The following is a 14,065-nucleotide window of genomic DNA, read 5'->3' on the forward strand; positions in this document are numbered from 1 at the left end:
AAGGTGGGGAACTGCACGATTTTAAATCTGTGCTCTTACCTGTGTGGATACGTCACATGCCAGTCAACAGACATGCTATGTGTCTCTGTGCAGCCGTCTGCCATAACAAGGCAAAATTATTAAAGCTCCATTCAACCGCGTCGAAAAAATATTCGCTTCCCCTTGTAACACGTCTAGAGACATATTCCAGGAATATCTGTGACAACAAAGCCGTTCTTCCTCATGCAGTAGCGGACTTTGAACACATTTATTGGCATGTGTCTGTTTAGAAAACTCAGAGAGGGGTGTGTACTCCCTTGGTCGAGAATCTTGGGCAAAGCAGTTTAGCTTGGGAAAATGGCGACACGATGCATGTTGGTACAGTTCCTAGTGTGTGTGTGTGCGTGTGTGTGTGTGTGCGTGTGTGTGTGTGTGCGTGTTCTTGTGCAACCTGCTTGTCATGTGTTCTTGGAGTCGCTTACTGCAAGGGTGTGTACAGTGTCCAAACATGACTTCATTGGAAACAAGTACGTTATGCTTTTAACACGTTCCATGTCATCCTCTCACTTTCTACGAGTGAAACAACAGCATCCTGATTGTTGACTTTTACATTCCCATGGCCTAGAAAAAAATCAAATGCAATGCATTTTATATTACGTTTTCAAAATGTGTAGCTGGTGGATTAATTATGTTATGCACTCCTAATGTTTAAAAACAGATAAGCACCCAGAATTAATGTTTGCATAAAGATATATTTTGGCTCATCCGGAAAGATCATTGCACATTTATGCACCTGAAGGTATAAAGGGTAAACTCATAGGAGGAGGAATAGTTACAGGCAGCTGCCAGAGCATCCAATATTTAGCCAAAAATGGTGAATAAGCGCACCAGGCACTAAAGATTTTTCATCAGTTTTGTGTCTTTCATTGTATAAAAAAGTTTTGAGGAGCATTTTGTAGTCAGGAAAAAGCAAACCGGTCCAGTTTAGATACTTTTGACTATTTGAACCTCCTCATACTTCTCATACCAACCTGTTGTGTGCACATTATGGATGATTTTTTTTTTTTACAATCGGTTCCTTCTGACTTTGCAGAAGCTCTCTTAGCTTGAGAGAAATTATCAACAGAAGTTTATTTCAAGATTATTTGTACAACACATTTTAGCAGCAAGGCAGTTCATAGTGCTTTACATAATAAAAACATTAAAAAATATACATCATACAGTTGCCAAATGTGACACCATTAACAAACATTACATTTTGTGGCGTGCCATTGTCAAAATTATCAATACACATCAAATATGTTGGTGAATGTTCCATTTTATGGTTAAAAAGCAACTCCAAACAGGTGGGTTTTTAGCAGTGATTCAAAGGAAGTCAGCGTTTCATCATTTTTGCAGTTTTGTGAAAGTTTGTTGTTCACATTATTATCTTGTTTCCACTAAAATCAGTACAAAACTGTCTTCAGTAGTCACATAATTATTAATGAATAGATTCCACCTGTGTTTGATTTAATCTCATTATAAATCCAGGCCCCTGTGCAGGCGTCCAAATTTAAGAGTGTGGCAGAACCAGTCAAGGCATGGCTGCAGCAGAGAGGCCCAGCGAGGAGAACATTTATCAGGGAAGCAGCCAAGAGATCTATGGTAACTCTGGAAGAGTAGCAGATGTCCACAGCTCAGGTGAGAGAATTTGTTCTGATTAATTGTGCTCTCTACAAATCTGTCAAAAATAAATAAATAAATAAATAAATAAGAAAAAAAAATAAATATATATATATATATATATAAATAAATAAATTATATATATATGTATGTATATGTATACACACTGCTCAAAAAAATAAAGGGAATACTCAAATAACACATCCTAGATCTGAATGAATGAAATATTCTCATTGAATACTTTGTTCTGTACAAAGTTGAATGTGCTGACAACAAAATCACACAAAAATCATCAATGGAAATCAAATTTATTAACCAATGGAGGCCTGGATTTGGAGCCACACACAAAACTAAAGTGAAATGTTCCCTTTATGTTTTTTGAGCAGTATATATACATATTCTAATTTAACACCTTGAAAATGAGCCTCTGTCTCTTTAAAAACTCCTGCTCTTTCTGAATTGCCGCCTTCAGGAAGTCATCACAACAGTGTGACTCTATTAACACGTGTAAAGTTTTTACCAGCGTTGAACTCAGAAGTACCTCGCTTACTGAGCTCAGCAGATACGCTGTTTGCTAATTGCTGCTGGCTGAGCTGAGCTGAGTTTGGGAGAGAGCTGTAAATAGTTTGCATAATATTTAAAAACTCAAGCATCACATACTGCTTTTTGCTCTATCAGATTAAATCTAACAAAATACAGAAGTTTATTGATGTACCGTTACAAAATTGGAAGAAGTTTGTAAAACCCACACTGAACGAGCCGCATGATGAACAATGGTGGTGGCAGCATCATCCTGTGGGGAGGATGGACAAAGCTACTGTAAACAGAGGGCAACACTGGAATGAAACCTTTCAAAGGGTTTCAAAAGACTTAACTCAAGTTCATCTCCTAGCATGATAGCAACGACAAAGAAGAAGTTAACACAATTTGCGCTTTTGTTGCCACAACAAAAAATAATTTTGTAAGCAAAGTCAAAGAGAAAAAATAAAGTTTCTGGATTCTAAATTCAGTTGTGAACTTTTGTGTAATTTTACATCATGCTATTGGTCAATGCTTATCTGATAGATAAAAAAAAGAAGAAAAATAAAGCACTAATGTGTCATGAAAGTTCAACAAAAACACCCATATTGTAGCTGAACTGTGAAGAAACTTGTAAAATCGTCCTATTAATAGCCTATTGGATTGAGTTACATCTGTCTGTGGGAATTCCTCTGCATAGACACCAGAGGGAGGAAAAAAAGGCAATGATTGTGTAACAGGTTACAATGCGGTTGTGTTCACTTTGGACTCTTTCCATAACGGCTCCTGCCCAGAGATCCCACTTACCTCTCCTCCTCCCTCTTGCAGAAGTCTGCAGACCTTCAGTGTGTAGATTATTAATTTGAACGCTTTCCAATCTGACCTGAAAAAATAATTAATAAGCCAGGGTAAAAGCTAACCTAACGACACTAGCTTTCATTTCAAACTCGTATGATAGGTCTGTTGGATTAGAAGAAACAATAAGTGGAGTTCCCAGGCCTGTGCAATAACCAGAACGCAGGCGTTGGCATAATCCCCAAGGGAGGTGACGGGATGAAGGTAAAGGTGACCTCATCTAAAGCCTCTTTGACAGAGGGCAATTTGTTCATATATCTTCCTCTAGTGGTTTAAGTTTTGTGTTAATGAGAGGGAACATGGTGACTGCGCTGCATTCTGTGCAAAAAACCCCAAAAAACAACAGGCATTTCTGTTTGCTTCCACCTATAAAGCCATTTGAGTTGTGCAGACAGGAGATGAGTGAATGGATGTAAGGAAAAGCTTAGTCTCTCCCCGGTTACTAAGTGGATTTCTCCCATGCAGCGAATGGCAGCTGTCCCATATGGAGCAGCAGGTGAAGCTATAATGTACCCGTCCATGAGAGAGGAAGGCTATTGTTGCCCGCACTTAGAATCTGAACGGTACGTTTGTGCGACTGCCTTTACATTTTTTGATTTAAAAAAAACCAAACAAAACAAAACTAAAAAAAAAAAAACAGAAGATGAGTTAAATATTTACCCTCAAAAAGCTGACAAAATGAGTTTGGTTACTGTAAAATTAAAAATAAAACAAGGACCTTAGAAAATCTAACCCTTCGCAGGACAACAAATTGGTTACATTTCGTCACCTTTGTAAAATAACGGCCTACGTCAATTTTTTGGGGAAAGAAAAATTGCCACCTTTTTTTTTTTTTTTTTTAAAGATTAATTGGATTAAAAAAAAAAAAAAAAAAGACTCGGACCATTATTTTACAAAGGTGAGAATTTGTTCTTTCAGCTTTTAAAAGGCGTGAGCAGAGATGTGCATCTGACCTTCCCTTAACAGTCATTTACATGTGAGAGAGGGCGGAGGCTCGCCCCTTGAAGGCAACAAGGCCTAACAAGCTCAGTAACAATAAACCTTAGTCGGCTTTAACCATTAATGAGGCGGCAGCTGACATAACAAAAGCAAATCCAACAATAGCGATTGATGTGCACTCCAGACTTTGCGTAGTTTTATTGTTGGCGACGTATCCGCTGTTAAAGTTACGTCGTCTTCTCTGGGAGAAAGGTGGGGGGCGGGGGGGCAATTAAACGGAGCTATTCTGCAGTTGTGCTTGGTACAGTGAGACAAAGGGCATGGTTAAGTGAAGCACCCCGAGAGCGCGTGGCATGCATTATGACTGATGATCCCTGACAGAGGCTCTGGTGACGGAGGGGGGGCCTCCATATTGCTTCCACTGCTGGCCTTGTGCGGCGGGATCTGAGCCCTGACCCTCCCCCCGCCCCCATTATCTTCTTCCTGTTTCTCATGGGTGTCTGACAGCTTCTGCCTATACAATACAAGCTGTGTCTGGAGACATTCCACTATGTGCCATACAGCAACACTCATAAAATGGCGCCCAGGGATCCTGGAAGCTGAACATTGAGCAGGCCAAGGGATGACTTTCACTAGTCACTCTAGTTTCAGTTCATTTTTACAAAAATCATTTTCTCTAGCTAGAAAAAAATCAGTTGGTATATTTGAGTTTGACTTTATTGGACATAGTCTAATAAGAGGATAAACAAAAATACACACACACACCTACACACACACACACACACACACACACACACACACACACAAAATAAACTTACAACAAAAGCAAGCAAAACGGATTTACAGGTTCAAAAGGTGTGGGTAGAATTTATTTTTACACTCATTTATAGCAACATCCACTAAATTACTATTCATGTTAACTTAGTTATATTAATAATAATTAGTATTTTCTATATTTCTATAACTGGTACAATGCATTCATTTGAATTCCAGTGTGAGCAAGCATCAGTCGTTTTTAACATGTAAGATTCTTTCTAAATCAATATGCCATAATGCTGTAATAATTCATTAAATGGTAACAATAACATTGATAATAGCAGTAATATCTGTGATTGTTTCTCATATTTATATAGCGTGATAACTTCTTAAATGATTATTTAAACTGTTTTATGTTTTCCATGCTTAGCCAGTCCACAGCTTCACCCCACGTATTTAAATTTTTTAAATTCATTCTTAAATTATAAAGTCTTCCCTTTGTTTAAGAAAAGCGTTTGAATGTGTCCTGGTAAGAAATTAGTTATTGGCTTTAAACAATATACAGTTACCATGTTGATAATACATTTTTGATTCCATGCAAATGTCTCATTTTCATTGGTGTGTATGGAGATGGAATGACATCTCCCCCAACCTAACTGTGTTCCCAAGTCGCCAGCAGGAAAACCAGAGAGATTTATTAGACGTTGTGTATGCGTCACCTTTGTACTCATAACTTCAAATATTTTAGCTCGAATTTGCATAAGAAAACATGCAAGTCCCCTGAAATGTAGGATCACAACTAGAAAAGTAGAGGTTCCTCAACAAAGCTGGGGAAAAATGATGACCGCAAGTATCCAATTGAAGTGATTTATTTATACTTTAAATAGGTTGTGTCGCAGTAAATCTGGCACACACTGTACTGTAAAACAGTTATTTGTGAAAAGTTTCTTTAGCTTTTCGGCACATAAAATGCAGAGAAATACATTAATATTTAGTTTTGAACATCTCAGCCTGCTCATTAGACATTATTATTATTATTATAAGAAAGGTTGCTACATCTCTGTTTTCAATGCATTATAAATGAACGTTTTAGTATGTGTATGGATAATAATGACAATGAATGTTTTATGTCAACATGTATCATATAAAATGTGTCAAGCCAGAACAGCTCAAAATGGAAGCCCTTTCAAATTTAAGGTCCTTTGTGACGCTTCAGTTATCCTACACTGACCTCTAGTGGTTAGTTTTATCAGTGTTCAGAGGTGATGCATCGCGGAAGGAGCTCATTCTGGCAGTTTTGGAAATCAACTTTCTGTCTCCTCTCTATTCTTTAATAATGCTATTTTACCCCCTCGCCTATGCCCCCATTCACAAATACATAAATAAAAATACATAAATAAATGACAAATCTGATGTATGGGTGAACTTTTGGCATTTGGACAAAGAACAATCTCTTTTCAACCTAGGATTTGAAGAAGTCTTCACATGTTGCTGTATTTAATTGCAATAATCTCCTCTAAAATATATATTGTGAAGTAATTTAATGAATAAAGGAGTATTATTATTGGATGTGTTATCTAGATTTCTGAACTGAACTCTGCATATTTGTAACCGTCAGGGCAATAAAAGTTTCAGACTGATCCACACTGTGAGGGTAAATAGGGAAGCTGTTTTCAAGCCCTTTTAGATGAGAAACCATCCTGGTCTCTGCTTTTTAATTGTCTTTTTATTCCATGTTAGCAAGATTATTCTAGATATTCCACATCCATTTGCTAAAAAGAAAAATAAGGCGAAACCGGGATCCTCATGTTGGTAAGCAGCTTAATAATAATGTCAAACCTGAGCTTAACCTCAGATGTAACACTTAATTTCTTGTCTTTTGTCACACCTCAACTTCACCCGTCAGGTGTGTCTTCATGTGAAACATCGGAGGCTTTATGACTCAGTGACGTGTGTGGAGAGCCGATAAGGGCTGGCTTTCAGAAACCAAAGTTGGACTTTGTTTCCTGTGTCAGTTTGAGTCCCACCTGTTAGTCCAGGAAATGCAGGTCTGATCAGCAGCGCCATCCACGGCAGGAACCGTCACGCAGTAAGTCAGTCGATCACATTTGAGTTGTGGAAAAATATAACTTTTAGTACGTTTTTTTTTTTTTCACTCTGAGACTTAAAAATGATTAATACATAGATAAAATAAACAGAAATGTTGCAGTTAAACTGACTTCAGTTTAGGACGTAAGAATATTTTGATGGTACGGTGTTGTAAGACGGCAGCTGGATGTTACAGACTTTGTGTTGTTTTCATTTGAAATGAAACGTGAGATCAATCCTTTGGAAAAGGAAAATAATGAAATCCTCTCTTTGTATGGATTTTATTTAATCTTTTTCCCGTGTGCATCTTTTCCTATGAGTTGTTTTCCCAACCAAGTGCAGGGGACAACTTGATGTGTGTCACCTGTAGTTTGACATCATTTCTATTAATGCATGATTTTATCAAATGATTTTTGGTGTTGCATTGTATTTCATTATTTTATATTACAGTATATGGTTCAGATTTATCTATGTTTTGGTCATTACACTGATTTTATTGCGTTTATTCTCTAGAGTGACAACACTACAATGACTGCTTCCTGGAAAATAAGCTTTGGCCTCATGTCCATTTGTTTACTACAATGCAGAGGTTAGTATTTTATTCATATGTATTTACAAATGTATAAATTGTGTGGTTGAATTTGTCTTTTAGAGATCTTGACTTTATATTAAAAAACACAAGACAGAACAGATAGAGACAGAATGAGGGATGTGTGATATAACCTTGTTGCCAGAATATGATGTGCTGATATTTTCTGACAGTCAATGCAGAAAATGGATATGTGACCCTAAAAACTCCTCTGTAGTCAAATTAAAATATTGTTGTTCCCCATTATGCAGAGAAACACTGTACTGTAAAACATGAGTCTATTTTTGTCTTTAACATTTTACAGAAAAACCCTTGATTGTGTGTGACTTTAACAGACTTGTGCACCAAAATTCTGTTTTCCACCGTTTGCTTTGGAATAAAATTTATTTTGGATCTAAACTCTTAAGTCTAACAAAGCCTAAAGCTAACAATGCGATATCTAATCCTGGAACCAGTTTTAGCTTTTGTAACACTTTTTTTTTATATATGTTTTGAAATGTTTTGTTGACATTTGAAATTTATTTTTTTTGTCCATCTTAATTGAGAGGACTGGTGAAAACATCTAGCTGTTTCTTAAAGAAAAAAACCCATCAAAATATTTCAGCAAAAGTAATGGCTGAAATTCTGAAAATATTTTTTTATTCCCAGCAAATGGGTGGGTGGGGGGAACTTGATCCCTCAATACATAATTTCCAGTCAACTATTACTTTTACAAGTTATTTTTAATGGACTGCAATAAAATTCTCCTACAAATAGGAAAATATTTCTCAACTTGACATCAATGCTGGACAAATGGTTTCCAGAATTACTTTGTGTTTGACTTTCAGTCCATTCAAATGCTAACAAAGCAACTTTATTTGCTAAATTCACATAGCAAACACCAACTTTCTTCAAGCACAGTGTAAACAAAGCAGCATTCCTTGGTTTGCTGCCGTCTGTTTCCTGTTTCCTTTCTCTGACCTAACATTTACAGTAATGACTCAAAACATAAAATAATTTAACTATCGTCGCCACACAAATGTCAGTAACATTCCTCTTAAGCATACATTATAACCTAAGTAAATTCAACATGTCAATAATTTCTAGACAAATTAGTTAATCCGTACATGTACAAAAATTGTTACTTCTGCTACTCTCTAGACACTTTCACAAAAGTGTAGCTGCTTTTAAGTCAGGAAAAATGTACCTTCTAGGCAATCTGGTGTATTGTCACCTTCTTAAAATAGTGGCCTAAATCATCTTTTGCCCAATTTTTATTTAATTTTTTGTTGTTGTTGTTGCCAAAATCATCTCTTGGCTACATAGAGGTGGTGATTTATTGATTTTTTTTTTGTTTTGTTTTGTTGCAAAAATCACTTTTGCCAAAAAATCTCCTAGGCCATTACTTTAGGAAAGTAACAATATTGCAGTATGAATTTATTAAAATAAAAAAAGAAGTGTTTTTTTTTCATTGACTAGAGCTAAATGTAACAGAATACATTGTGAAAAATGATATTTACTATCCAGCTGACAAATGTGGAATTTACATCAGCAGCTGCATTTACATTAAGATAAAATTCAGCATCCAGGTTGTTGTATGATTTCTTTGTCTTGAACCCAGTGGCGTCGCAGAAGGTCCAACTGGAGCCTCTAAACTCAACGGCGCTGCGAGATTCTGACGTCCAGTTTATCGCCACCATTCAGGGAGACTGGGAGGTCACAAACTGGAGTGTCAGAGGCATTCAAGTCCTCACAATTGTCAACTCAACAAATAGCATAATCCCCTCGTTGGACAGATTTTCTGCTAGATTCTGCGTCTACACCAACAGAAATTGTTTGGAGTTTACCATCCATAATGTCTCCCGCGCTGATGCTGGGGAAGTTGTGTGTAATGTACAAGGTCATCAACCAGTGACAGCCCAGCTTTATGTACAAGGTGAGGTCGCTACATTATTTTTCTCTGTTTTTACAGTCTTGAATTTAGAAATGACAAATGAAGCTGCAGACGCCTTGTAGTTCCTGTGGTATACTCTAGAGGTCAGTAATGAGCAATGTTCCATGTCTGAGGCGCTTCTTACGCAAACTCATCAAAAGTACCAAAAATAGTTAAACCCAGAGTAAAACACAAAAGACAAACTACTGGAGTGATAGTGCTGGTTTATTTAGGACTATTGTTGTTATTATTATTATTATTATTATTTATTTATTTTTTTTATTATTTTTTTTAAAGAAACCATCCAATAATCCTGAACATGTGACAGCCTTGCCATGAATGTTTTTAAGAAGCACAAGGAAGTTTAGATATCAAGCTATAAGTTATTATAACTTATGTGCAATAATCTAAGTCTGGGGTGTCAAACTCATTTTCATTTTGGGCAACATCAAGACCACGAATATCCTAAAAAAACAAACAAAACCCTGTTGAACTTAAAATACTGTGCACTCTTATAATTAAATAAAGTTAAACTCCTTTTCACATTGCCATATAAAAACTACTTTGATTTGTTTGATCAAAAAATATTTAAGCACACAACTATTCTTTGAAGGTTCTTTTAACATCTGGATTTGGCTCCCAAGCCTTGAGTTTGACACATTTGATCTAAGTGAACAGATAAATGTGAGGATGAATACATTTCTTTTAGAAAAAGCTTTGTAAAAAAAGAATTGATCTATAAATTAATTGAACAGTTGGAAAATATTTTCCAAAAACAATTTGGAAGGGATCAGTAAGATATGTGTCAGTTGCTGACTCATCTGTGGTATGTGTAGAATAATTCATTTGTTAAAGAAATCTGCAAACATTTCATTGTATGATTGGCAAATTGTAAACCTTATTTGACACCAAGCACCCAAAAGTTTACCGTTTAAAGCTGGACTGAAGCAAATTGCCTCAGCTCACATCCCGTTTTTTTTTTTGTTTTTTTTTACCTTACGCTAAAATAAATGCATCAAATAAATCCAGTATTCAATTCCTAGCAAATGTGCTTGAGTTCTTCAATCTAAAACCGTATTTGCTTTCTTTTTATCAGAGAGTGGAACAGTCAGCATCCTGGGCGGGAACGTGACGGTGGCGCAGGGCGGGGAGGTGGAGTTGGAGTGCGTAACGACTGCTTGGTTCCCGGCTCCGACCGTCAGCTGGACCCAAAATGGTCAGGCTGTGAACAGCAGCCTCTACAACACCACCAGCACACCTGGTGGGGATTCCTTCAACTCCACCAGCACTGTCCGGCTCACGGCCAGCAGGAACGCGAGAGTGGAGTGTTTGGCTTTTCTCTCAGCGCTCACCGCTCCACGGTCCAGCTCCGTCTACATCGAGATTGGTAGGTTCTGAACAACTGCTGCCAGTCATCAGTTGGGAATTAGTTTTGAACTGAATGGGACTTCATTGTTTTTTTGTTGTGGGTGTCTTAAGTCTGTGAGCTGCAGCTCGACTAAAATTTGACATATATCTCCTGTAGCCAATACCCGTGTTTCCATTAACCATATATTTGAGCAATTTCACAATTTGAAAATTGATTTGCTTATTGGAAACACAGCGATTTAAAGAAAAAAAAAATCTCGTTTTCTGATAAAAAAGGTTTTGGTACATGGATGAGATGGGTTTTTTGGCTGTATCGAAATTGGTTTATTTCACAAAACTGCAATAGGAAACACTTTTTTCGTATCATGAGTCACATGATCAACAACCGGCTGTCTCCACTGGCACAAACCACAAAGAAGAAGAAGACAGGAAGTAGTTTGAGGATCATGATGTGGCATAATCCTCATTTGCGTGAACAATTGCATTCCCTCACAACACATCAAGTTGGATGTTTTTTGGACATCAGTGGAATAGTGACAAAGTTTTGCTCACATTTGTAATGGAAACGCAGCTATTGAGAAGAAGCTCTTTGCTCACAGGGCAGAAGAGGATTCATATTAAAACAACATCAGTGCTGCAGTAAACTTTCTGTGAAAGCAAGAAAAAAAGCTTTAGAATTAAAATAGACAATTATTTCTTTTTATTAATCCCAGGAGTTGGTTTGGCTTTGTCCTTTCAAATTTCCCTTTCAGTGAAAAAAGAAAAAACTGTAAATAATTCTAAGAAGTGGCTAACGCTTAAAGTTTATTGGCATATTTATAACATAATACCGCAGTATAAAATCCAGACGCTTTACAGGGTTTGGAGACATGTCAATATCAAACAACAGACCAAGCACAAAAGCCTGTTTACCCTAGATGGAAGCAGATTTACAAAAAACATCTTTCAATTATTTTTACTGTGTGTAGAGTAAGATACACACACACACACACACACAGACACACACGCAAACACACACGCAAACACGAGCAAGAGGGGAGAGCTTCTAAAGGTACTAAACGAGAACAATAGCTGGAACCACGAAGTAATATAAAAGTACTAAAAAGTTGCTAGCACATATAATTTCTCAGTAGGAATGATACTAACAGGTTTCCATGGGTTTTAGTTTTGTTAATCAAGCTATGAGGTTTTGAAGAGAAACATTTATAGTGCGGATCTTTCTCCGCATTCAAAACGTCGGTAAATTAGATAGCGACTGTAAGGAGGCCTGTGAGTGAGCTGTGTAAAACCCAGCTGGGCTGAACACAAACACAACAGCATCAGTTTTAACTCAATAATGGATCCACTCAACATATAATCTGTGGCAATTACATTTCCAGAGTCAGGTTTCAGGTGAGCCAGACACAGAAATAGCTTGATCACGAGATGATGACACAGACATGAGAGAGGAAGGCTGGAGTCGTTCTTCAGCCACAAAATGTAAAAAATAAAAAGTTCTGAGCACAGATTTTGGGGTAACTTTTATCCACATTGAGAAAGTATTATGATTTCAAAAGAGAAGCACAGATTTGATGGGAAGAACCCCGGCTTCCTCCTCCGGTCTTGATTTGGATGCGTCGTGTTCGTTGTGCAGCTGATGAGCAAACGCAGAGGGCAAAGAGCGGACGACTGCCGTCCCCGGTGCTGGTTTAATATTCTGTCCCCGTCTCATCTGATGAGTTCACGTGATTCCTGTCACACATTTCATTTCAACTGAGGTTTCGAAAAAAATGTACTTCATGAAAAAAAAATCTGGCTTCATTTGAGCCTGGGTGTCTTTGAAAAATGTAAACAGTAGATGGCTTCTTGTTACATGTTCAACCAACCATACATTCAGAATAAACTAAATGTTATAAAGGGATAACACAGGAATAACTTTAACGTAAAAAAAAAAAAGAACTTTTTAACCAGCTGGAGTCAAATTACATTAGAGAATTTAACTAGATGTAAGAACAGAGCTTTACTGCTTTTGTTGTTGAAAAACAAAACCTTTTGTGGGACATTAACCTTTTGATATTTTCCCCCTCCTGCAACAGTTCCCAAACCTCCAGACTGGACAGTGCTGATAGCCGTAGTCGTGTCGTTTGGAAGTTGTGGTTTGTTGGTTTTTCTCATCCTCGGAATCGTCATCTGCTACAAACACAGGAAAGAAAAAAGTAAGAGACATTCCTTCTTAGCCCAACTCCTATCCTATCACTCTGCATGGCACATCAGTGTAATCCCAAAACACATTCTCAGAAACATTTCAGAAAATAAATGTAAAAAAATGTTCTCTTCTGTCTTTAACAAATCCAGTAACGTGTTTGTTTTATGCTCCTTTCTAGAACAAAATTACCAAGATGAAATGAGGTAAATGACCACGTGTGTTTGCTGTACAGTTTTGGGAGTGAAAGCGTCCAGGGCCGCAGAGATTCATGGTCAGACGTTTTTGTCTTGACAGGAGAGTGAGAACACACAGTCGGCTAAGTGTCATCAGCACAGCCGAACAGGTGAGGGGACAGGCAAACGAATACTACGAGCCGGAGAACCAGAGGAACGACACAGACGACTGGACCGAGTCCGGCTTCCTGAAACACAGACATATGACCTTCGTGTGACGACACACAGAGACGGAGAGCTATATGGACGTTTGGCAGGCTTTGTCCAAAGTCTGGAGAGATCATTTGCAACGCTGATAAAAAAAAAAAATAAAAATTGTTAAAATGTTAATAAAGGAGCAAATTTGTGATGACTTCCTGAAAGCGGAGTGTCAGAATGAGCAGAAGTTTTTAAGGAGACAGAGGACCAATTTCAAGGCATTCAATTACGAAGTCAAATTTCCTTTAAGTCATATTTGAAACATGCTGCATTTTTATGACAACTGCAGGCAACATACATAGTTGATTGTGCTATAAAAGGCTATAAAAACACACAATGCTGAAGAAATCCTGAGAGTGGTGGAAGACTTCCAGCTGCTTAGGCCAGTGTTTCTCAACCCTGGTCCTCACCGCCCCCCCTGTCCTGCATGTTTTAGGTGTTTCCCTTCTGCCACACACCTGAATTGTATTAACAGGCTTCTGCAGTACTTGATAGTCATGCAATCATTTGAATCATCTGTTCTGGAATAGAGGCACATCTAAAACATGCAGAGCAGGGGGGCGCTGAGGACCAGGGTGGAGAAACACTGGCTTAGACCGTTTTAGCTACTTTTAGCTGAAGAAACGGCAACAAAACCTAACAGTCTCTTACGAACGTGTAGACGTTTAATATACCACTGTAACCCAAAGATAAAAACATTTTCGGTTTGAGTTGTGTAGTTGTGTAGCTGAAACAAAAAGTGTCTGTGTCTGTGTGTGTGTGCGTGTGCACGTGTGTGTGTG

The 14,065-nt window shown here is 37.6% G+C and overlaps 1 protein-coding gene across 4 annotated transcripts; it reads left to right on the plus strand.

The window, feature by feature from the left end:
• The first annotated feature begins 12 nt into the window (after positions 1–12).
• On the plus strand, positions 13–13,654 carry igsf5a (immunoglobulin superfamily, member 5a). Of its 4 annotated transcripts, XM_016665373.1 has the most exons (11): positions 13–506; positions 1,510–1,659; positions 3,119–3,219; positions 3,481–3,578; positions 6,617–6,799; positions 7,312–7,387; positions 8,988–9,302; positions 10,396–10,686; positions 12,743–12,862; positions 13,031–13,055; positions 13,147–13,654. In XM_016665373.1, the coding sequence occupies exons 6-11, from the start codon at positions 7,327–7,329 to the stop codon at positions 13,301–13,303; spliced, it is 969 nt and encodes a 322-aa protein (XP_016520859.1). In that variant the 5' UTR covers positions 13–506; positions 1,510–1,659; positions 3,119–3,219; positions 3,481–3,578; positions 6,617–6,799; positions 7,312–7,326; the 3' UTR covers positions 13,304–13,654. The 4 variants fall into 4 exon arrangements, with proteins under 4 accessions (XP_016520859.1, XP_016520860.1, XP_007541030.1 ...); XM_016665374.1 differs by lacking the exon at positions 3,119–3,219; XM_007540968.2 differs by lacking the exons at positions 3,119–3,219; positions 3,481–3,578.
• Positions 13,655–14,065: the final 411 nt, after the last annotated feature.

This window comes from Poecilia formosa, unplaced genomic scaffold (assembly GCF_000485575.1).
Source record: "Poecilia formosa unplaced genomic scaffold, Poecilia_formosa-5.1.2 Scaffold576, whole genome shotgun sequence".
NCBI lineage: Eukaryota > Metazoa > Chordata > Actinopteri > Cyprinodontiformes > Poeciliidae > Poecilia > Poecilia formosa.

What these genes read in the sequence shown, in the direction of transcription:
- igsf5a (XM_016665373.1), top strand. Translation starts at nt 7,327, where the DNA reads ATGACTGCTTCCTGGAAAATAAGCTTTGGCCTCATGTCCATTTGTTTA. An exon ending in AGCCCAGCTTTATGTACAAG is followed by an intron (nt 9,303 to 10,395) that starts GTGAGGTCGCTA and finishes TCTTTTTATCAG; the next exon opens with AGAGTGGAACAGTCAGCATC. An exon ending in AATTACCAAGATGAAATGAG is followed by an intron (nt 13,056 to 13,146) that starts GTAAATGACCAC and finishes TTGTCTTGACAG; the next exon opens with GAGAGTGAGAACACACAGTC.